Below are 24,833 nucleotides of genomic sequence, written 5' to 3'. Positions count from 1 at the left end.
TTGTCTGCTTTGGGGGCCGCAACAGGGGGGCGGCCGCTACCAAGCAGACTATGTCACATTGGGTGAGGGATGCTATTGCCCTGGCCTATGAGGCGCTCAGTCAAGCTTCGCCAGTAGGTGTCAGTAGGTGTCAGGGCTCACTCCACCAGAGGGGTCGCCACCTCTAAAGCCTTGGCTAGAGGGGTCCCTCTGCAGCAGGTTTGTGATGCGGCAGGCCGGTCCTCTCCGCACACATTCATCAGATTTTATAGTTTGGATGTTCATGCTACTCCGGGCTCTTACGTCCTTGAGTCGACATCCCAAGCTCATGCCTGAACAAGTTTGTGACACGGCAGGCTGGTCCTCTCCACGCACATTCTTCAGTTTTTTATGGCAGGCTCATGCCTGAACACGCTCGTGATGCGGCAGGCTGGTCCTTTCCGCACACGTTCATCGAACTTTATGGGTTAGATGTTTCTGCTACTCCGGACACTTACGTCCTTGCGTCGACATCTCAAGCTGATGTCTGAACAAGTTTGTGATGCGGCAGGCTGGTCCTTCCGCACACATTCATCAGATTTTATAGTTTGGATGTTCATGCTACTCCGGGCTCTTACGTCCTTGAGTCGACATCCCAAGCTCATGCCTGAACAAGTTTCTGACACGGCAGGCTGGTCCTCTCTGCGCACATTCATCAGTTTTTATGGCAGGCTCATGCTTGAACAAGTTTGTGATGCGGCAGGCTCCTTTCCGCACACGTTCATCAAACTTTATGGGCTAGATGTTTCTGCTACTCTGGGCTCTTACATCCTTGAGTCGACATCAAGCTCATGTCTGAGACCTGTCGCGTTTTTGTGAGCACACCTCACAACCGTAGGGGTCCGGACAGCCCCAGTGCGGCGGTGTGGGTATTGCGTTCCCCGTAGTGCTTAGCAAAAGCGCAGCATCATAGTGAAGCTTTTTGTAAAGGGAACGTCTCGGGTTACATGTGTAACCCTTGTTCCCTGAAAAAAGCGGAACGAGATGCTGCGCTTTTTTGCTGCACTGGGACGTCCCAGGACTGCTCTTCAGAAAAAGGTATCTGACGACACGCTGGTGACACCTCTATTTTATAGCCTAGCCACAGGTGCATCTAATGATCATCACCAGCCGAGGCTATAAATTCCGGTCAATGTTCATTGAGGTGTTACACACAAATTCACAGCTGTTCACAATGCACTATTGTTCCCCGTAGCACTTAGCAAAAGTGCAGCATCTCGTTCCACTTTTTTCAGGGAACAAGGGTTACACATGTAACCCGAGACGTTTTCCATGACCATGGGAAACCTGTGTATCATTGCATTGGGATGCCAACACAACATACACTCAAAAATATATTTTGGCCTATTTTTGAGATTTACGCATTTCAATTTCATAACAAAATTCCATCAAATTTTGTTTGCATATTTTGTCAAAGATAACTCAATTTAATGGAATTTGGATATGAAGTTGAAATGTGTAAACCTTAAAAAATAGGCAAAAATATTTTTTTTAGTGTACCTGTTGTTTTAGGGGTAAGATTAGAGTATGTGTGAGATGTATGTCCTGCCTTACAAAATGTGCTACTTATTTATTTTTATTTTTTTACACATTTTTCAAGGTTGCAGTATGCACACCTTGTTATTTTCAGCCTGAGAAAATGTGTGCAACACATGATTTTCTACACGTTTATTAAGGTATATCCATCATTAACACAGTAGGATGCCATTTTACAGAAACGGTACCATATACTGTACATATAAGTCATCTCTTGTATTCAGATGCAATGTTGTTTTTATGTAGTGTCTTACATCCTCTGCGAGGACTACTCATCCTTTTTTTATTCCATTTACACACATTGCACTGATTAATATGCCTGATGTATCACCTCAGTAATATGTTCAATTAACATTCAATAAGCAATCACTTAGATTTCAGCTATAGACACTTTTGGAGCACTTTTTATGAAAAAAAATTCAGTCTTGAGGACCTCTGAAGTGAGTGTGATTACAATTAAATGACAAATACGTAATATTTAATCTATTAAACCTGCACTGACCTCTACTGTTAGATACTAGAAATAACAATTGTTCGACTGTCATGGACAAGGCTCAGTATGACACCAACATCATTTGCAAGTACCTTTCCGCTGATAAATATCTTTCGAGCGATTATACTAGGAAGTAATGATCTGTTAATCTCGTATACACTGTATGCATGTGCTGCGCAAAATAGTCAAATAGCATGATGGGACTTAATCCTCGGGGCGCCATAATTTGACTAATCTGTATCTCATATCTGAATTTCATACACGCTTCATGCTCATGTGGAAGTAGTAACTGCAAATTATAGGACTCCAAGAGTAAACATGCTGTCTTGTTTCCTGTGGGGAGCGGATCAGCAGTGAGGCTGTTGCTATAGAAACGCAGGCAGCACAGGTTGTCGTTGGCTGTATGGTGGAAAGGTATTGAAGGTGCACTCGTATGTCAGGAAAGAACTAGGCTGGTGGGTCTGGAGACCGGCGATTAAAATAATAATAATAATAATATAGGATTTGATAAAAAGAGACGGACATGTCTGAGCGAGTCGCGTCATGTGGGAACCTGTATGATACAAACACCCTTCTGCTTCGATATTGCAACGGTAAGTTTGGCAGCGACTTGACTGAACACATATGCGCGCGAGACAGCAAGAGACGCCAGTATTTGTTTTCGTCACACGCGCAGGTGTGATCGATTCAGATATATATTGTTTCGAATGTTGCACTTTTTAGTCATTATGAGGCCATTCAGAAATTAACATTCCACTAATGCTATGAAAATGCCGTGTCAGAGTGCGTCACTGCCTGCGCGGGTACAACAGAAAAACGGTCTCAGTGCTATTACCGGAGACTATATTTGTATAAATTGATAATCAGTTTTGAATACATGCAAATACATCATACCACCCTTAAAACACATTTTCTTATTATCGCATATCCGCGGTTGGTTTGCGTTGTCACATGGTTTCGTCTGTGTGAGGGTACCAAAAAGGGAATTACTCAGATTCATACAGGCTCTTGAATGATAACAAATATTTCTGTTGACAGAAAATCTATGATTTGACTTCAAGATTGTGTGTTTACATTTTCTAGTCTGTGTCAAGCAGGTGCCCTCATCAGCTTAAGCATATGATTCCAGCCTGTTCCCATTTTCTAAGACAGCACACATATTCAGCTTATTAAATCACTGTGCCTATGATTATTGAATTAAGCTATAAGAAAGCTTTTAGTGAAAAAAAATACATAGAGTTACTTATGTATTGTGATACATTAATCTAGTGTATAATATATAATCCCTTAGATGGATATGTCTTGGTTAAAGTGTTGTATCCCTGCATACCAATTTCTAATGGACAGTGAGTTTGCCAAAGCACTCTATTACAGATATAGTGTCAGGAAGCATTAGCAATATAGTCAAGTCGTGTTTATTTATAGGCATAAAACACATTTAAAAACAACAGAAGTTTGAGCCTAAGGGCTGTACATTATAAGAAATTATTTCAAAGCAATTAAGAATTTAAAAACAATTGAATTTATTAAAAAAACTATTGTTTACATGCATGCCCTCACACCGATTATAAGCCGGCAACGTGTATGGTCATGTAAGCCATTAAATGGTTTTACTTTATCTATGCAAGGTAATAAATGGCTTAAGAATAAACTGACTGACACAGGTAGATTTTTGCCCATTATACCAATTTCGTGAAACATGTAAACACCTTTACCAGTGTTCATGTAATTGTTGAGCGCATACCTTTTCGTATTTTAAATTTATGTTAATGTGATTTTCTTGCTTTGTTGGATTTTTTTTTAAATAAGCTGATTTTTGGGAGTGCATGTAAACTGGCTCATTATTTGGGTTTTCAAGTAGGTCAATATCTGCGACAGATGGTTGGCTGAATGACAGATGGATGGGTAGACCCTATATGATGAGAATAGGCTGGTGGTCAGAGAGAGTGTCAGTCCATGTTGTACAGACCGATTAGTGCACATCAAACAATACATGGTTCATGCCCTCTGTGTCTGTGTCTGTCTACTGTTTAGATCCAGGGTTTTCAACCCTTGAGGGACTGTGACGTGAAGGTACTGCAGGAGGTTAGTGGAGAAGGTCTATAAAATATATGCAATTTTATTTAAAAAATTGTCATGACATTGTTTATCTGTTTTAAAAAAAAACATAGACTAATGATCTGATAAACATTATATGATGTAATAAAGATTTTTGTTGTTTTTCATTAAACTTTCCTGCATTGGGGTTCCTGGGTTGGCTGAGGGTCTGGATGAGAGGGTTCCTAGGTCTGTAACGGTTGATAAACCCTGGTTAGACTGATTTAATATGTTGGATCTCAGAATCTGAGATTTAAGGTCTGGCTATGATAGAAGCATAATCACTAATGTGAACAGTATTGAATCAGATTATAAGAAAACAAGCATGCTCTCCAGGGATTTGATGCAAGAGGTTGTAAATTGCCAAACAGACAGACACACTTTTTGTGTGCTATTGGAGAGGCTGGTCAGTGCACTTCCTGGTAGTGCTTGGCCAATGCATCAGACAGGTCTGGAGTCCAGCCAACCCCTTTTCTCTGCCAACAGCACCACCAGCAGTTTTATACCGCATAAGAGACGGCAGTGAAGAACAGCATCCTATTACAAACATCACTCTTCTCTTTACTCACTGCACAGAGTGGTAAAGAGTGGGGGGAGGGAGAGGAAGGGACCTGGGATCAGTTATCCAGCAAGCAAGGGGAAGGTGGGAGAGAGAAGCCTTAGCCGGGAAGGCATTTAGTACCTTAAGGAAACCCCTAGAGAAGTACAGTGGCTCAGGCTTTCAGACTGGTTGATTGACAGGCGGACATAGCACTGACTGGAATGGCAGGTAGGATGGGAATACAAGCAGAGCGGGATCAATGAATATTTCAGCAGGATCGGTTATTGAGCATCTGGTTTCCTCCAGACTGCTGTTGTCTTTAAACATCGTTATATCATTTTCTTCAATCTCCAATCCTCTCTCCTCCCCTCTCTTACCTTCTACTTTTTCCTCCCATCTTGTTTCGCTTTTGTTATTGCAGATGACATGCTTGCCACCTGCTGATGGTGCCTTACGACTGTGATCTCTGTGTGTTTAGCAGGTGCAGGCATTAAAAGAGGTTTATTAGATATGCACATTTGGCGTGCAGCCCGTTGTATTGCCCTTGGGAAATGAAACTGAGACAAGCAGGCTTTGTGAAATATTATATTGTGGAGCTAAATTTGGAAAAAAGAAAAACTGTTGGAATAGATTCTGATTCTGTTTTCTGTCATATATGCATATGTAATATATAGAAGTTTTAAACTTTTGTTAAGATTTGCTTTTTTGTTTGAAGACGCATTCACTTTTTTAAATCTGGTTTGTGCTGAAGATCAGTGGTTTTCAACTGGTTTTGTGGAGACCTAAAACAAGTTATTTATAGTACTAAAGTAATTAAACATTGATTACCAACATACGGTAACATGGAACAAAGTTGGTTAGCTTTGACCAAATGACAGATGAGTTTGTACCAAAATATATTTGAATTTGATTGGATGCACTGCCTGTAACTTTAACAACAAAAGTTAAAGGAACCCTTTTTAAATACATAAGAATGTTTAATTTGCTACACCTACTCTGTATAATTACTGTATTTTATTAAGTTTTTACGACCATATCAGAACAGACTTTTCGCTATTCACCAGTTGAAAACCACAGATATAAATTGTTTGATTAATTATTTATATCAGTATGTACACATTATGTTGTCTTACCTTAGAGTGCATTTATGCCATGCTTTACCAGTTAAGCTACAGCAACAGCTTTTTGAAAATAATGCTAAATGCCAATAACGAAATTACATACAATTTTAACATTGTATTACATCTGTCTGTCTCCCTCCTTCTCTCTCTTGTGGTCAGATGATAACTTATCAACCGGGAGTGGGATGGAGATGGATGACCGTCTGTCTCACCTGGAGCAGAGGGTGCAGTTGCAAGAGGATGAGATTCAGCTCCTGAAGGCGGCGCTGGCAGATGCTCTAAGACGATTGGGCTGCTGTGAGGAGAACACCAGCAAGAAAGGGGGACCCACTAAAGGTCAGAATTCCATTTTGCCTCTCTGTTTAATACCAATATGGTCTGTAATACCAGGAGAGAGCACCACAAGAACAAACACAGTCCCAAGCACTTTCTAACGACTATCCTGAGCTCCTTCAAAAAAAAAAAAAAAAAAAAGTTACTGGCACAACATCTATAATGAAATGTGTTTGTTTTAAAAATGATGATTGCATTGAAAGTATGTCAATGTGCACAAGTAATTACACTGTAACGGTTACCCTCTCTTGTCCCTCTGTTGCCCTCTTGTTTTCCATCTTGTCACTTTTGCACTTCTTAGTTTTCACTTTAGTCCCTTATGTAATTCCATAGTCCTTGTTAGCGTTCGTGTTCACTGTTCATTGTTTACACCTGCCCTTGTTAATTTGCCTTTGGTTTCTGTTAATCACCTTGTTATCTTGTTTGAGTTCTGTTCTTTCATTGGCCACCTATCCCATGTTTGTGTATTTATACCCCGTGTCTTTGTTCTGTCTTTGTCGATCGTCGTTTGATGTTTAACCTGATGTTCCTTTCCTTCCCGAGTTCCCTGTTCGTGTCAACCTTGGTCAGCTCATTCAGTTTATGTTTCATTTCCCCATCGTGGGTTGTTGCTTTGTGTTTTGCCCTGTTTATTCAGTTAAATAAAGTTCAACTGCGTTTGGATCCGCATCTCCTCGTCAGCCTCATTAATCAAGCGTAACAGAACGATCGACCACACAATGGATCCAGCAGTTTTTCGAGCAAATTACGATCTGCTCAGCCTAAAGCAAGGGGACCGACCTATAGAAGACCACATCCACGACTTTCTGGCTCTGGCAAACGTTTCAGACTTTCCTAATTACTCCCTCGTGGTCTTCTTCCGAGGCAACCTGAATGACGGGCTGAAGGAGCGGCTGCCACCGGCAACGCGCGACTGGACGCTTGACGCGTTCGTTGAGGAGACCCTACAGATCTGCGGTTCTCATTTAACAGTGGACATCATCGAGGAGAACCCCGTAGCGCCTCCCGCAGAATTGACCCTCCATTCGCCCGTGGTTCGTCCTTTCGCGCCGGTCAACGAGCCAGCGCGGTCCTCTTCGTCTGCCCGGAGAAGGAGGAGAAGACAAGCTTCCGCCTCTCGGCCCATGCCGGCCCCTGTCAGCGAGCCCGTCCCCACGCCAGTCGCCTTCCACGAGCCAGCGCGCCCACTGCGTCTGCTCGGAGGAGGGAGAGAAGACGGGCTTCCGCCTCCCGGCCCGCGCCTGCCACGGTGAGCGAGCTAGAGCCCACGCATGTCACGGTGAGCGAGCTAGAGCCCACGCATGTCACGGTGAGCGAGCTAGAGCCCACGCATGTCACCGTGAGCGAGCCCGAATCCTCGTCAACCACGGTAACCCAGCTAGAGCCTGTAGCCTCAGACGTCAGTGAGCCAGTGCCGCAAGCCTCAAACGTCAATGAGCCAGTGCCGCAAGCCTCAAACGTCAATGAGCCAGCGCCTGTAGCCTCGACCGTCCCTGAGCCAGCGCCTGTGGCCTCGACCGTCCCTGAGCCAGCGCCTGTGGCCTCGACCGTCCCTGAGCCAGCGCCTGTGGCCTCGACCGTCCCTGAGCCAGCGCCTGTGGCCTCGACCGTCCCTGAGCCAGCGCCTGTGGCCTCGACCGTCCAAGAGCCAGTGCCAGTAGCCGTGACCGTCCAAGAGCCAGTGCCAGAAGCCTTGACCGTCCAAGAGCCAGTGCCAATAGCCATGACCGTCCAAGAGCCAACGCCAGTGGTCGTGCCCATCCTAGAGCTCCGCCTCTCAAGCCTCTCGAGCCTTCCAGGGCTCCGCCTCTCAGCCCTCTTGAGCCTACCAGGGCTCCGCCCCTCAAGTCCCTCGAGCCTTCCAGGGCTCCGCCCCTCAAGCCTCCCGAGCTTTCCAGAACTCCGCCTCTCGAGCCTGCCAGGGCTCTGCCCCTCAAGCCTCTCGAGCCTGCCAGGGCTCTGCCCCTCAAGCCTCTCGAGCCTGCCAGGGCTCCGCCCCTCAAGCCTCTCGAGCCCGCCAGGGCTCCGCCTCTCAAGCCTCTCGAGCCTCCCAGGGCTCCGCCTCTCAAGCCTCTCGAGCCTCCCAGGGCTCCGCCCCTCAAGCCTCTCGAGCCTCCCAGGGCTCCGCCTCTCAAGCCTCTCGAGCCTCCCAGGGCTCCGCCTCTCAAGCCTCTCGAGCCTCCCAGGGCTCCGCCTCTCAAGCCTCTCGAGCCTCCCAGGGCTCCGCCCCTCAAGCCTCTCGAGCCTTCCAGGGCTCCGCCTCTCGAGCCTACCATGGCTCCGCCCCTCAAGCCTCTCGAGCCTTCCAGGGCTCCGCCCCTCAAGCCTCTCGAGCCTTCCAGGGCACCGCCTCTCAAGCCTTCCAGGGCTCCGCCTCTCAAGCCTCTCGAGCCTTCCAGGGCTCCGCCTCTCAAGCCCCTCGAGCTTCCCAGGGCTCCACCCTTCAAGCCTCTCGAGCCATCCACGGCTCCGCCTCCCGAGACTCCTGCGGCTCTGTCTCATGAGCCTCCCTCTGCTCCGCCTCCTGAGCTTTCCAGGGCTTCGCCCCCCCGAGCCTCCTACGGCTCCGCCTCCAGAGCCTCCAGAGCCTTCTAGGGCTCCGCCTCTAGAGCACCCTACGGTGCCACCTCCCTCGGCTCCACCTCCAGGGCCCTCCAGGCCTCCGCCTCTGGAACCTCCTTCGGCTCCGCCTCCTGAGCCTCCCTCAGCTCCGCCTTCTGAGCCTTCTACGCCATCGCCTCCCCCGGCTCCACCTCCCGAGCCTCCCTCGGCTCCGTCTCCCGAGCCTTCTACGGCGCCGCCTCCCAACCCTTCTACTGCTCCGCCCCCAGGGTCTCCTGCGGCCCTGCCTATACCTCCTGCGGCGCCGCCACCCAAGTCTTCGACTGCCCCGCCTCAGAGGTCCTCCTTGGCTCCGCCTCACGCGGCTCCGCCAGCTCCCCCAGTGGCCACACCTCCCAGGTTCCCTGAACCAGCCCTTGCCCTGTGGTCATCTTCCAGGTCCCCTGAACCGGCCACTGGCCCACGACCACCTCCCAGGCCACCGAAGCCGGCCTCTATCCTATGGCCTCCTCCCAGGCCTCCTGACCCGGTCCCTGTCTTGTGGCCTCCACCCAGGCCTCCTGCCCCTGTTCCTGTCCTGAGTCCTCTCTCCTGGCCTCCTGACCCAGTCCCTACCCAGTGGATGTCCACCAGGCCACCTGACCCTGGTCCCTTGACACACCCCCATAGACTGCTTGCCTGCCCTCTCGGCCTCCATGGTCTACCTGTCTACCCTCTCCACCTCCCTGGACTGCCTAATGGCCCCCGTGGACTGTCGCAGTGCCCCTTGTACCCCCGTGAACTGTCTCTGTGTGTTTGCCCCTGGTGCCCTCATTTTGTTTTTTCTTTGTGGGTCTTTTTGTCTTGTGTTTTTTTTGTTGTTTTGGATCGTCTGGTATCCGATCTTTAAAGGGGGGGCTATGTAACGGTTACCCTCTCTTGTCCCTCTGTTGCCCTCTTGTTTTCCATCTTGTCACTTTTGCACTTCTTAGTTTTCACTTTAGTCCCTTATGTAATTCCATAGTCCTTGTTAGCGTTCGTGTTCACTGTTCATTGTTTACACCTGCCCTTGTTAATTTGCCTTTGGTTTCTGTTAATCACCTTGTTATCTTGTTTGAGTTCTGTTCTTTCATTGGCCACCTATCCCATGTTTGTGTATTTATACCCCGTGTCTTTGTTCTGTCTTTGTCGATCGTCGTTTGATGTTTAACCTGATGTTCCTTTCCTTCCCGAGTTCCCTGTTCGTGTCAACCTTGGTCAGCTCATTCAGTTTATGTTTCATTTCCCCATCGTGGGTTGTTGCTTTGTGTTTTGCCCTGTTTATTCAGTTAAATAAAGTTCAACTGCGTTTGGATCCGCATCTCCTCGTCAGCCTCATTACTCAAGCGTAACATACACTAGGGTTGCAGCGGTATGAGATTTTCACGGTATGATAACCGTCACAGAAAATATCACGGTTTTACGGTATACGGTATTACACAATTACTATTATTAGTGAAAACAGAAGGGTTATTTTATTTATTTATTTTTGAGCAAACACTTTATTATAATTAAAGCTTGAAACCATTTATTTTATTGAAGTATGTGTTACACTTTTAAGAATGATGTGGCGTCCACTCTTGGTACATATGTGTAAAAAAAAAAGTATCTGTTTTGAAAATAAATAAATAGAAAAAATAAGAAAGCTAACAGAATTATAAACATGATAAAAAATATCATATAGCTATAACATGTTGTACGATAAAGCATGTTAGTTTACATGTTATCATAGCATGTTAAATGAACTACTAAATTAAAAATAACATCAGCTGTGTGAGCTTTTAAAGTAATGTCCTATGATTATTAATAATTAACATATATTGCTCCTGTCTGTACCTTTATCTCAGTGCTTCTCAACTGTTTTTGCTTCAGGGCAGATTTTACATTGAAAATCAAGTGTCGACCTGCCATAGATTAAACATAACCTGTATTTAATGTATCCTGGGTTGCATTTCCTTTTATGTTTCATAGTTTTGTTCATGGTTTTCCAGTACAAGGACATGCATCAAGTGACATTATTTATGTTGATGATGTCAACAACAAAATCTACAGGAAGTTTTCTCTCCCCCTTTTAAAAATTGAACAGCATATTTACTTATATGAGCCCATTATTATCCCGTTTGTTACCTAATATTACATATTTATACTCATATTACACAGAAGGAAAGGCTCCTCGTTACCATGGTTAGGTCAGTGTGCTAGTCTTAAATAATAGTAATAATAATAATAATAATAATAAATGTATTTATTTATGAAAAATAAATTCTAGCTGAAACACATCTTGAAACGTTAACTAAAACTGCCACTGTTGAAATGAGGTCTAATAGATTCTACTTTTAGATTATTTCATATGAAACTATAACATTTTGTCAAAATATAACAGTTTGTTTTACTCATGTAAAATCCTGAAACAAATGTTTAAAGGTGATGTGTGTAATTATTAATATTTTTAACTATTTTGGTAAAGGGACCACATCGGGCTGTAAGTAGTGCATAGGGGGCCACATTGTATTGCTTTTGAGATACAATGTTCTGCATTGATTTGGTTTTTGTATCTTTTAAGCCCATAAATAGTTGTGACGCACACAAGACGAGATAGTCACAATGCGGGTTAAAACTGCTTTATTTGCAGGCAGGCAAATGTACAAAGGGGCAAATCCAGATAAGCGTAGTCAGAGGGAAGCGTAAAGTCGAAGCCGGGAGATCAAAATAACAAATACAACACGAGAGAAGGTAAACTGGGGGAAACTAGCGAAACACTAGAGTTGGCAAAGCGAAGGGGTAAACTAAACAATAACCAACAACTGTGGGGAGAAAGGGCAGGGTATAAATAGAGGAAATGAACAGTGCAGGTGAAACTAATATTCCGGTGATTGGGAGCGAGTGTGAGAGCCAGAGGGGGCGGAGTGAACTTGGGGATTAGAGTTCGTTACAGTACTTCCACCTCTGCAGCGGACGGCTCCGGACGGCCGTGCTCGGTTGCGAGGAGCGCGACCTCTGGGGGAATGGTGCGGGACGATCGGGATGCTGGTGATGGTAATCAAGCTTGAGAGCTTGGTCCAAGACATCCCTCGACTGTACCCACGACTGTTCCTCAGGTCCGTAGCCCTCCCAGTCTACCAGATACTGCAACTGACCACCATGACGTCTGGAGTCCAACAAGGCCCGGACCGCATATGCGGGATGACCTCCAACATCGAGTGGTGGAGGGGGTGTCTGGGATGCAGTGGGTGGGATAATGGGGCTGTAAAACACTGGCTTAAGTAGGGAGACATGAAACACAGGACAGATTTTGTAGCGGGGTGGCAAAAGTAATTTATAAGTGACAGGGTTAATTCTCTTTAAAATCTTAAAGGGACCTACGTACTTGGGGCTCAGCTTTTTTGACGGGAGATGAAGACGGATGTCTCGGGTCGATAACCACACTCGCTGGCCTGGATGGAATAGAGGCGTAGGTCTGCGTCGGCAGTCGGCCTTGGATTTCTGGGTTTGGCTAGAGTGCTGAAGACGGTCATGGGTGGCTCTCCAGACCTGGGTACACTTCTGGGCCCAGGTATCCACCGCAGGAACATCACTCGGATTTGCCTCCCAAGGGAAAAGGGGAGGCTGATACACCAGGACACATTGGAATGGGGTTAGACGGGTCGAAGAGCTGACCAGGCTATTTTGGGCGTATTCGGCCCAAGGAAGGTAGGTGTGCCAGTTACCCTGGTTCTGAGCACAGTAGGCTCTCAGATATTTACCTATCTCTTGGTTGAGGCGCTCAGTCTGACCATTCGTTTGGGTGTGGTATCCCGAGGAGCAGTTTAGCTGGATGCTTAGTCTGTCACTGAAGGCTCGCCAGAATCGAGACGTGAATTGGGTCCCTCTATCCGAAGTAATCTCCTCGGGGATGCCAAAGTTGCGGAAGACGTGACTGATCATGAGGTCGGCCAGCTGGGTTGCATTGGGTAGTCCAGGTAGGGAAATCAAGCGGCACATCTTGGAAAACCTGTCTATCACCACTAGGATCTCCGTCTGACCGTCTGAAGGAGGTAAGTCGGTAATGAAGTCCATGGCGATATGGGACCACGGCCGATCGGGTATGGGCAACGGTTGGAGGAGTCCAGCGGGAAGGTGACGAGGAGTTTTGGACTGGGCACAGACCGGACAGGAAAGGACATAGTCGTGGACGTCGTCCTTGAGTGAGGGCCACCAAATTTTCTTAGTGAGCAGCTCAGTTGAACGGGTGATACCCGGATGGCCGGAACAAAGGGAAGTATGGACCCACTGCTTGAGCTGAGGGCGAATAATGGTAGGTACGTACATCTTGTTGGGGGGGGTTTGAGGAGGCGCGGGCTCGTTACCTTGAGCCCGTAGGATGGCCTCCGTCAATTCCCACCTAATGGGGGCTACGATGCACGATGTGGGGAGAATAGTCTCTGGCTCCGGAGGTTTAGAGCCGTGGTTGAAGAGTCTAGAGAGAGCGTCAGCCTTGGTGTTTTTGGAGCTCGATAAAACGAGTGAAGAACATGGCCCATCTGGCTTGTCTGGGGTTCAACCTCTTGGCTGAACGAATGTACTCCAGGTTCTTGTGGTCGGTGAAGACAACGAAAGGGAACTTAGAACCCTCCAACCAATGACGCCATTCCTCTAAGGCGAGTTTAATGGCTAGCAACTCTCTATTCCCGACATCATAGTTTTGTTCGGGGGGAGACAGTTTATGGGAGTAGAAGGCACAAGGGTACAGCTTCGCGGGAGTCCCGTGTGGCTGCGAGAGTACCGCTCCCACCCCCACCACAGAGGCGTCCACCTCCACCACGAAAGGGAGAGTAGGATCGGGTTGCTGGAGAACAGGGGAAGTGGTAAAAGCGTTCTTTAGAGCTTGGAAGGCCTGTTGAGCAGGTGTGCTCCATGTGAGGGACTTCGGGTTGCCTCGTGTCAGAGCAGTGAGGGGTGCGGCGATCTTCCCGAAGTTTCGGATGAAGCGCCTGTAGTAGTTAGCGAAACCCAGAAACCGTTGGAGCTCCTTCAGTGTCCTAGGTTCGGGCCAGGACAGGACTGCAGCAACCTTGTTGGTTTCCATCCTCATCGTTCCTGCGGACAAGACATAGCCCAGAAAGGAGACAGAGGAACGATGAAAGGCACACTTCTCTGCCTTAACAAACAAATCGTGCTCTCGAAGTCTCTGTAACACCCTCGAGACGTGGTTAGTGTGTTCCGAAAGTGTAGAGGAGTGAATTAAAATATCATCTATGTAGATGACGAGGAATTGGTCCATCATGTCTCGGAAGATCTCATTCATGAAAGACTGAAACACCGAAGGAGAGTTAGCGAGGCCGTACGGCATAACCAAGTACTCGTAGTGCCCCCTGGTGGTGATGAACGCTGTCTTCCACTCGTCCCCCTTACGAATGTTGTATGCGCTCCTGAGGTCAAGCTTAGTAAAGATTTTGGCTTTGCTGACTTGCTCAAGGGCTGGCTGGATGAGAGGCAAGGGATAGGCGAACTTTACCGTTACCCTATTTAGGGCACGGTAATTGATGCAGGGACGAAGCCCGCCATCCTTCTTGTCTACGAAGAAGAAGCCCGACGCTGCTGGGGAGGTGGACGGTCGTATTATGCCGAGACTGAGCGCCTCGTCGATGTAGTCCTCCATGGCCTTGGTTTCAGGCAGCGTTAAGGGGTATACTCTGCTCTTAAGGAGCGGGGACCCCGGAAGAAGATCGATGGCGCAATCCACACTACGATGTGGAGGGAGATTAACCTGGGTCTTTTCGAACATGTCAGCATAAGAAAAATACTCAGGGGGAATGGAGACCGGAGATCTCACTTCGGGGCTCTCTACGGATGTTGAGCAAACAGGTAGGTGAATACAGTGAGACAGACAATGGTTATTCCAGCGCAACAGCTCCCCTGTGCACCAGGAAATATGGGGGTCATGGAGAGATAGCCAGGGGTGACCCAAAACTACTGGGTCCCTGGTTGATCGAATAATAAAAAACTGAATGATCTCCTTGTGGAACAAACCTACTTGAAGGGACAATGGCATAGTTCTGTGGGAAATTAATCCCAATCCGAGAGGCGCACCATCTAAAGAATTAACCTTGAGAGGTGGTACAACTGGACTAAGCGGGATACCAAGTGTTTGGGCCAAGCCATCGTCCAAAAAATTCCTCGCTGCCCCGGAATCAACTAGGGCTGGGGCAGAAAAGGAGACATCATTAAGGATCAAAACCACAGGGAGGCAGACTTGTTTCTGGGTAATGTTAAGAATGACAGATGTTCTGACCTGGCTTCTGGAGAGAGAAGGCTGAGGGCAGACCGGGCATGAGGCAATACGATGACCCGGCTTGCCACAGTACAGACAGAGGCTCTGTGTCAAACGTCTAGTACGCTCTGCAGGGGTTAATGGAGCGCGGCCAAGCTGCATGGGTTTAGGATTGGAAGAGCTTTCGAGAGGTGGGGGGTGAGATGAGTTGGAACCTACAGTACGCTCTTGGATGACCGAGGAATTTCTAAAAGCGCGATCGCGTAGGAGATTATCAACTGTAATGGAGAGTTGAATATAATCCTCCAGCGACAATGATTCTCCTCGACAGGCTAGCTCCATCTGCAGTTGACTACTCAAACCCAGGCGGTAGACAGTCAGAAGAGCGGGGTCGCTCCACCCGCTACCAGCGGAAAGGGTGCGGAAATCAAGGGCATAATCGGCTGCAGTGCGTGACGCCTGTTTAAGGCGGCTGCCCACATCTCTACCAGCTTCAGGGTGATCAAATACAACGGCAATCTGGTGACAAAATTGATTATATGAAGCTAGAAGTGGGCTATCAGCTGTCCACAACGTGGTGGCCCATTGCCACGCTTTGCCAGTGAGAAGTGAAATTAAAAAGTGAATTCTCTCACTGTCAGAGCATAAAAGGGGGTGATACTTCATGTAGACACTGCACTGCATTAAAAAACCCTGGCAAGTGTCAGAAGACCCATCAAACCTCTCGGGAGGTTGAAAACTCACAGCGCTCGGAAATACGTTGGGAGCATCAGCAGGTTCAGGTACATGCACAGGTAGAACAGGATTCAACTGATCAGAAAGAGCACGTACCGTTTGTAGTATCTCTTGGATCTGCTGCCCCTGGGTTGCAAGCGCTTGATCGTGTCTCCTAACAGTAGATCCTTGGGCAGAAATCGCCGCACAAATCCGCTCTAGTGAGCCGTGAAGGTTTTCCGCGGAATCCATCGTGACTAAATTCTGTCGGGTTGGTTATTTTGTGACGCACACAAGACGAGATAGTCACAATGCGGGATAAAACTGATTTATTTGCAGGCAGGCAAAAGTACAAAGGGGCAAATCCAGATAAGCGTAGTCAGAGGGAAGCGTAAAGTCGAAGCCGGGAGATCAGAATAACAAATACAACACGAGAGAAGGTAAACTGGGGGAAACTAGCGAAACACTAGAGTTGGCAAAGCGAAGGGGTAAACTAAACAATAACCAACAACTGTGGGGAGAAAGGGCAGGGTATAAATAGAGGAAATGAACAGTGCAGGTGAAACTAATATTCTGGTGATTGGGAGCGAGTGTGAGAGCCAGAGGGGGCGGAGTGAACTTGGGGATTAGAGTTCGTTACAATAGTTGTGTACTCAATTTTCTGAAGTGTATCTGTGACTAGTGAGACTATTCTGCACTTGCCTAAAGTATTGTATTGCTCTATTAAAAACTGTTTCTTTCAGTTAAGGAACATTTCGAAGATAAGAGCCTTAGTGTCAAAAGCCGAGCTAGAGATGATCATTCATGCTTTTATCTCGTCTCGCTTGGACTATTGTAACAGTCTTTTTATCTGCCTTAATAAGAAGGATCTTGGTCGTCTTCAGACTGTCCAAAATTCTGCTGCTAGGCTTTTAACCCACACGAGTAAAAGGGCACATATTACTCCAGTTTTAGCTTCACTCCATTGGTTACCAGTGCTATTCAGAATGCACTTTAAAATTCTGGTCCTAACTTTTAGAGCCCTACAAGGACAGGCACCCTCATACATCTCTGACCTGATACAGCTGCGTACATCCTCACGTAGTCTGAGATCAACAGGTCAGAGACTATTAGTTGCCCCCTTTGCACATTTTAAAACTAGGGGGACCGCTCATTCCAAGTTGTTGCACCCAGGTTGTGGAACGCTTTGCCTCCTTCAATACGCTGCTTGGATTGTGTGGAAAAATTTAAAAGTCAGCTAAAAACTTTGCTTTTTAAAGAGGCTTTTGATTAGTTTGGAGGATGGTTGACGCCGGTCTATTGTGTATGTGTTTGAGTGTTGCTTATTTTACTTATATTTTATTTTATTTTGTTTTGTGATTGAGATGTACTTATGAGAGCTGCTTATGCTTTCTTTTGTTGTGAAGCACTTTGTGATCTTCATCTGAGAAAAGTGCTATACAAATAAATTTTACTTACTTACTTACTCTACAAAGATAGATACTTTTCTATCAGGCATAAAAAAACTGAATAAAGGTGGAGATTATAAATGTATTTTGCCATCTCTACTTCCCTGTTAATTTATTATTCAGTTTTAATAATAATAAAAACATTTTGTAATGTTTGTCGCAAAGCGGGCGAGTTTACTTTTTTTTCTAAAACTTTACCCATTTACATGCTATTAGAGTCATGATGCGGGTCTCCTCGATGGATTGACTTTCAGCACACAACTGAATAACACAACTGCATGAATATGATAAATGATTACTGCAAGAGTTATATTAACATACAGGTGCGAAGGGACTTCAACGTTTCTAAATTGCACAAATAAAAAATACATTTACATATTCGTCTCTGGCTTGCTTTTGCTCGCATGTTAATGATTAACCCTCCGTGTGTCAATGATGCCGAGATCTACTTTTGTATTTAATTTAATCACTGAGAAGGTTTACCTGCAAAATTAGTAGCACCAAACATCACAAGCAGCCTCAAGAATGGACACAGAGTAGCCATGTAACACTTTTCGTTGAGCAGAATATTGCGCTACAGATCGCTATGTTGGTTCAAAGAAAGAGAGATGTGCATGGTTGCCAGATTGCACAAAATAAGTATAACATTAGGCAGAATATTTCCAATTTACGCAAGTATAAATCTCAAACTGGGGGTGTTTCGTTAAACGCTTGTGGAGTTAACTGAAATATCCAATGAAAAATAAAAACGCTTTTACGATAAATGAGCCGCGGGCCTCATTAAACCATGTGGAGGGCCTGATCCAGCCCGCGGGCCGTATGTTGCCCATGTCTGCTTTAGCTGTTTGCGAGATTATTATTAAATCTACGTCGGCAGTCCTAAATAGTCTATACCTTGGGCGGCCTCCAAAATCATGGCATTGCTCTTTCCCTGCTATCCGCGACCCAGTCCGAATAGACCAGTTGAGAAACACTGCTTTAACTCACACCCACACTCATGTCAGACCCCCTCGCCTCGCTTCTCTCAGAAATTGTCTCCGCTGCTCTCGCGCGCGTGCGTGTGTGTCGCAAGTTGATGAGTCTGACAGGCAGACAAGGAATAAAGGAGATGCGCATGCGCATGTGAGATTGTTCGGTTGCATTTTTTTTCAATAACGTAGATCAGCAAATGTACATGGTTTGATAACTGTCAATTTTCAAACCGTGGAATACCGTGAAACGGGCAATTGTCAGAGGGCAATGTTCAGTTACCATAAATAGATTGTATGTGGGAGGTGAATTTCATTTGCATATGCCATCTCAGTTCTTCTTTTTCATCCTTACTGTTTAGTTCGGCAGATATTGCAAGCTCTGCCATCCAAGCCTCTTGCCAATGGCTATGTACAGACAAAACGCTTGAGTGGCTATCCTTCCTCTCCCTCCTCTCCTAAGAAGGAGGTGTTGATGTCTATCAAAAGGTGAGAGTAATACGCAAGATATATAAACGTTGTTTACACATTTTGCATGCTGTTATAAGATGTCAAAAAAAATGTCTGAATCAACAGGGAACGTCTCAGTTTACTCTTGTAACCTCTGTTTCCTGAGATGAAGGGAACGAGACATTGCTAAATACTTTGGGGAAATTCCATTTCCACGACCTAGTTGAAGCCTTTGTATCATAACGGCAACCCAATATAAACGGGAACTCACACACCATTTCTTCATAATTTTCTGACTGAGGATGAGAATGCATCACTCATTCCTCTAAGTTCTGAAGTTGTAGGACAGCCAAGTTTGCTATGTATCTATCGTTCCCTTCATCTCAGGGAACCGAGGTTACAAGAGTAAACTGAGACGTTCCCTATTGATTCAGTTCACGAGATATTGTTGAACGCTTTGGGGAACAAAGTCCAATAATGCAGCGCTACGTAACTGTAAAGGTATTCAATGGAAAGGAGGAGGCGAGAACCGGCTTTTCAATATAAATAATATTTTAATGAGAAACTTAAAAGACAACATAAACACACACATGACGGACATGTCCGCTAACGATCTCTCTCTCCCGCACGACACCCTGCAGTCGACCTTTATACCTCGGAGGCTTGATTAGCCTAATACGGGACCGGGTGCATAGGATCACGACCCGGCCCCGCCCTCCGCCCTGCCACAGTAACGTAATACCCTTAGATTGGGTAGCGGCCTACATAGGCGATTATTGAATTGTATTGTATTATACTATATTAAAAATAACAGGTAGCCAGCCCGTGATAAGGGGTTTGGGCTCACCCGCCAGTTGTTGGAATAATAAGTTATCTAGACAGAGAGAACTCATGAAGCAATGGTCTAGGTTATAAAATCTCGCAAATGTGTTTTTTGAAGACCATTCTGCTGCAAAGCATATATTCTGTAGGGATATACCATTTGTCCATGCCCATGAAGAGGCCATGCCTCTAGTTGTATGCACTTTCATGCCATTAGCGCATTTCATGCCCTGTGATTCATAATCGAGGGCGATCGCTTCAACGATCCAGTGAGATCATTGCATTTGGTCATTGCATTTTGTGCATCCTCCATAACAAACAAAGAGCTGATCTGACAGTCTAAACTGGTGTGTGTGCAATGCCTTTACGGGGCATAATATATGCATTACCTGCTCCTCATTCGAATTAGATGGTGGAGAAGAGAAAGTTTGCAGGTGCTCTCTCTGAGCCCTAAAGGGTATGGAAAGCACCTTTGGCACATAGTCTTTTTTGGGTTTAATGTTGGCTTTTGAAAGCCCAGGACCGAATTCCAGACATGAACCGACAACCGACAGCACCTGTATATTGCTAACCCATTTGACTGAGGCCTGAGCCAACAGCAGTGCCATGTTTAAAGAAAGCACATGTAACTCAACGGATTCCAAAGGTTCAAACGGGGAGTTCGTGAGCGCCCTCAGCACCAGATTCAAGTCCCTTTTTGGAACTGTAGCAGGGCGAGAGTGGTTCAAGCGCCTCACACCCCTAAGGAACTTTATGATTAGATTGTGTCTGCCAATAGAGGAGTCAGCCTCTGGGGAGTGAAATGCAGAGATTGTCAATACATAAACCTTCAGAGTTGACGGAGTAAGTCATGCGTCCAACCGCTCTTGAAGGAATGTAACCGTTTGGGGAAAAATTCACTGTGTCAAGATGGTCTATGTGGTAACTTTAGTCACTTGCAGTGCCAGATATGTGGCAGTGTGGAGCTCTTTAACTGCATAAGAGTTCGGGCCTTGCTCATACACATTTTTGAGGAGCATTGCCTGAAAGACTTGAAGCTCTGCCATGCTATGGAGTGCCGAAGTAGCCTGGCCCACCACTGTGTAAGCTCTTCCAGCCAGTGTGGACATCAGTCAGCACAGCTTGGAAGGGTGGGCGTCCCAGGATTTGCATCCCACAGGGGCAAATGGACAGAGATGTGCTGCAACCTCCTCTTTAATAATGGGAACCTTAGCTTATCCTCATTTATATCCTCAGCATAGTCCACTGTTGTGAGGACCAATGCTCCTCTGATCTGGAAGCAAAATTATTAGGTGAATAGACTTCGGAGAAGAACGGTGCAGTTTTCCGCAGGAACGCTGCTGGCCTGCAAGAACAACTCGTCTAGACTTTGCCGGCTCCTCTCCAGGGTACCACTTGAGACTGAGCTCCTCAACCGAAAATAAGGCAATCAGTTACCATGAGAGTCACGGCATCGTTATCATTATTAGTCCTGCCAGAGACGACCACACCGCACTCATTCATAGAGGGCTGGAGGTCAATGTATAGTTAAAAATTAGTGTGTGAAACCTATTATGCATTGTTGAAAAACATTGCAAACAGTAGTATGCTACTGTGGCAGGGCGGAGGGCGGGGCCGGGTCGTGATTCTACACACCTCGTTCCTTATCAGGCTAATCAAGCCTCCGAGAGGGAGAAAGGCCGAATGCGGAGGATTGTGCAGGAGAGAGAGATGGTTTAGGACATGTCCGTCATATGTGTGTTGTTGTCTATTAAGTTTATAATTAAATTATTGTTTATATTATCAAGCCGGTTCTCGCCTCCTCCTTTCCATTGACTGCTTTACAGCTAAATAGTCAAATTGACCTCAATTTGTTACATGTTTCAACAAGTGGTATCCAGTTATTCAGTTATAAAAATGGTTATTTGAATTTTTTCATTCTAATTTTGTGCAAAAATGCCTACTCTAGACAGTCTGATCGAATAAGGAGTTAAGAAGGAGATTATAGCTTACCACCGGTTCATTCGTCACACTGAAAATGGAAGGTCAATTTAAACACACTGCATTGTGGAAGACAGTATTCCACACAGTTAGTTTGCATACTACACATTTTAGCAAATGTTGGTCATCCCATTCAGTGCATAGGCTACTAAACATTTGCATACTGCACACAATATGCATACTGCATACTGCAGGAAGTATTACAGTAAAATGGTAGTGTGATTTTCTGAATATTTTGAAGCCTTTGTTTTTGTACAAGCATGCTACAAACGGACTACTACATCAGTATATTCTCTGTACTGCATGATTTCTTTTTAAATAGTATACAATTCTGTACACAGTATTCAAATAAATGTGCAGAGTATTCAGATAAATGTGCATGTAGAATTTATTTTTATATTTAGCTTTATTGGTATGATTGTATGATTGCACACCTATGAACATCTTAAAAGACCAATACCTTATAGCAGATAAAGTCTTATAAGGGTTGTTCAATATTCAATGCCTAAACCGTGATTGTATTTTGTTGTCAGCCATCCCCAAGGTCTGCATTGTTCTTTCTCTTCTTCTCCTATTTTTTCACCAGTTCTGTTCAATCTCATGCTCTTGTCTCTTTGTGTCAGGAAGAGCATGTCCACAGAGCGTCTGTCCACGGTGAAGAAGGAGATGCCTGACTCCCGCAGCAGAACCACCTCATCTAGCAGCTCAACCTGCGGAAAGAGAGACAGGTGATCACACAGACATCATAAACTCATTCTTCAAGGAGAATGCATCACATTTCTCTTTTACCTTCGTTTTCGAGGCGTAGAGTGTCTACTATAGTGAACTAGTCAGACTGAAACAGTTGTGCCTTTTATCGGCTCTCTGTTGTACTTGATTCTGATTGGTCAATCACAGCATCCTGCCATCAGATTTTTATTTAGAATGACTACTAAATTGATAATTTAATTGAAGATTTGATTGACGATTGTCCTTGGCAACCCAACTCCTATGCTACCACTTGTACGTGGCCTCTTTCAAATTGCAAGATATAATTTCTACTTTGAAGAAAATGTAATTTCCATTTGTTTACTTATTTGCCAAGTAGCCTTGTAATAATTAGAATAAAATACATTCTGCCTTACTCTTTGACAAAAGCTCAGTATAGTCCTCTCACTCTTTTTCATTTAACTTAAGTGCATGAAACTTAATGGTTTTTCCAGAAACTGATATGGTGTATTGAAAACAGGAATGAAAAAGCTTTTCCTCAAAACCATGACTCTAGAAAAAGATCTTGGGCCAAGATAGACAAAAATAGTCCATGTGTTTAAGCCACAGCATCTAATTAGATGATAGCCACAGACCTTTGTTCAGGGAGACACCCAGCAATTATTAGGTTTCCATTATCGGCTTTGGCTCAAAGCAGAAGAGCACATGCATGTTGACACAGATATGACAGATAGGTCTACTGTTTTGTTTCTCATTTAAAAAAGACATTACATTTATTTTATGCATGTGATATATTCACTACTGGAGGTGCATTGTTGTGCATTAAGGCAGCTTAGGAAGAATATGATCAAATAGTCAAATAGTATAAATTATTTAGGATCCAGGAAAGAAGGTAAACCTGATGTTCAGGGTATATAGCGGTGGTATCGACTGAGATACAAACAGCTGTATAGCCACCAGCCTTTCCTACCACTGGAATAGGCTCATTAAAATTTTATATGCAAAACAAAAAAAAAAAATAAGAAGAAAAAACTTTAGCCACTGTACTACTTTAAATAAAAATTTATTATCAGTTTGTTCTTTATTATTATTGTAGTGTTTCCATGTTTTGTTGACACTTGACTTTGTTTTCAACATAAAGATTTTAACTTCAAATTGATAAGACTGTATAAGGGAATTTGTATCATATCTTAGACCATTTCTTTAAAATGTATAATTGTTCAAGTATATTTTAAATGGTCCTGCAGTGGGACAAATTAATTTGAAGTTAAAATATTCAATGTAGTCTCATAATTACTGAGGTTATAATATCTGCATGCATACTAATATTTAAATAATTTGAAAAAGTTTGTTAAAATCATTTTAAATTAAGTTTTGTTTGTCACAGGCCAATGTCAATGATAATGTCAACTTCCCAATAGTATTTCATGTACCCAAATACTGAGTAGAGAAAAATTCATGATTGTTGCCATTTGTTAAGCCTTTATTGGTACTCCAAACCACAACAAAATTAAAACTTCATGTCAATAAAGAGTTAACTGTCAGATCAAACAAGTTCCCCACTGAGCATGTGCAGGGTATTTGTACAATAGGTAATGCTTCATGATAACAGTGTTTTATACTGTATATGGCATGCTGATTGGTTGAGACTAAACATTGTCATGTGCATGGCAGCTCTGTACACACGGTTGGTTGACATGCTCACCACTGAAAAAGTCTTGACCACAAAATGCATCATGTTACTGCATAAAGGACTGGGGGGTGTGGTCACCCAAAAAGGGGCTGTCATGTCTAGTGAGAAAGTGTTCTGCCATTGGCTAGTTAGGTCTGAAGCTAGGAGCTGAAGTTAACACAAACAAGGAACTGATTCTTTTGCCAGACGGTTCTGCAAATTCCTACTAGTACTTGAACTACATAACGGAAAAACACCATGAAGAGGTCAACAAGGTAAACAGCATTTTTGTTTTGCTCTTTCTTGTCATCAAAAGACACAAAAAAGAAAAAGATAAAAAGTTTTGATAGCCTTCTTTGTGGGTAAGTTTGGTCATAGAGTGGTTGGTTTCATTTTCCTGTAACAAAACAAACAGAAGTAGACAAACACAAATGTTTTCAACAGCATCCCTTTGAAAACGCAACCAAAGACTTTTGTTGATAAACATAGTGTGCACACCTGAAAAGAGTTCATGTTTTAACTTTCTTTTTTCTTTGTACTTCAAAAGGATAGATTTCAAATGTGAAAACAATATTATTGGTAAATGTTAAACCTTTTAGATCCGGAGTTCACTCTGCTGTTTCATTTTTGTATCCAGTTTTATTTGTTTATCCTTATTGTACTGAAGGTTTTGTGCATGAATCATCTTGCAATAACTTGCATGTTTCCATCTGGCTTTGATTGCTCATCAGCGTTGTCAAAACAAAATGTAGTTATTGATTTCCTGACTTCTACTGAAGTTGAAACATGCAACGTATAAAACAAAAGTTTTACTAATTGGCTCAGCACATTGCTTATTTGGTATTCTGTGCAGAGTGAACTATTGATTTTCACTGCTGCTCAGCATGTATTAAACATGGAACCCACCCATGGAAAATTAGAGTGCTCTGCTGCAGCATGTCCATTAAATGCAGGCAAATGCTTTTAACGAAATCTGTCAGTGATTTTCTTATTTTAGAGATTTTAATTAATCCATTATACTTTGTGCAAGTCTTGTGTGTTGTATTTCTGGATATAATTTATAAATTGTGAAAATGGAGTACCTCGCTAGCACTGTCTAGCA

General features: G+C 44.5%; 1 protein-coding gene across 4 annotated transcripts in view; it reads left to right on the top strand.

The window, feature by feature from the left end:
* The first annotated feature begins 2,478 nt into the window (after positions 1–2,478).
* LOC127631820 (echinoderm microtubule-associated protein-like 2) overlaps positions 2,479–24,833 on the top strand; it is a 36,130-nt gene continuing 13,775 nt past the window's right edge. The window contains exons 1-5 of one of the 4 annotated variants that reach the window (XM_052110180.1): positions 2,581–2,640; positions 4,082–4,132; positions 5,966–6,142; positions 18,462–18,588; positions 21,975–22,079. In XM_052110180.1, the coding sequence (XP_051966140.1) occupies positions 5,992–6,142; positions 18,462–18,588; positions 21,975–22,079 (383 nt within the window). In that variant the 5' untranslated portion in view covers positions 2,581–2,640; positions 4,082–4,132; positions 5,966–5,991. Of the gene's footprint in view, positions 2,641–4,081; positions 4,133–4,761; positions 4,914–5,965; positions 6,143–18,461; positions 18,589–21,974; positions 22,080–23,892; positions 24,007–24,833 lie in introns of those variants that run through there. The other 3 variants (XM_052110178.1, XM_052110179.1, XM_052110181.1) reach the window with 3 other exon arrangements.

The sequence above is a fragment of the Xyrauchen texanus genome, chromosome 38, assembly GCF_025860055.1.
Source record: "Xyrauchen texanus isolate HMW12.3.18 chromosome 38, RBS_HiC_50CHRs, whole genome shotgun sequence".
Lineage (NCBI taxonomy): Eukaryota > Metazoa > Chordata > Actinopteri > Cypriniformes > Catostomidae > Xyrauchen > Xyrauchen texanus.
Note: the sequence above shows the minus strand (reverse complement) of the source record. Positions and strands in the feature narration are given on the sequence as shown.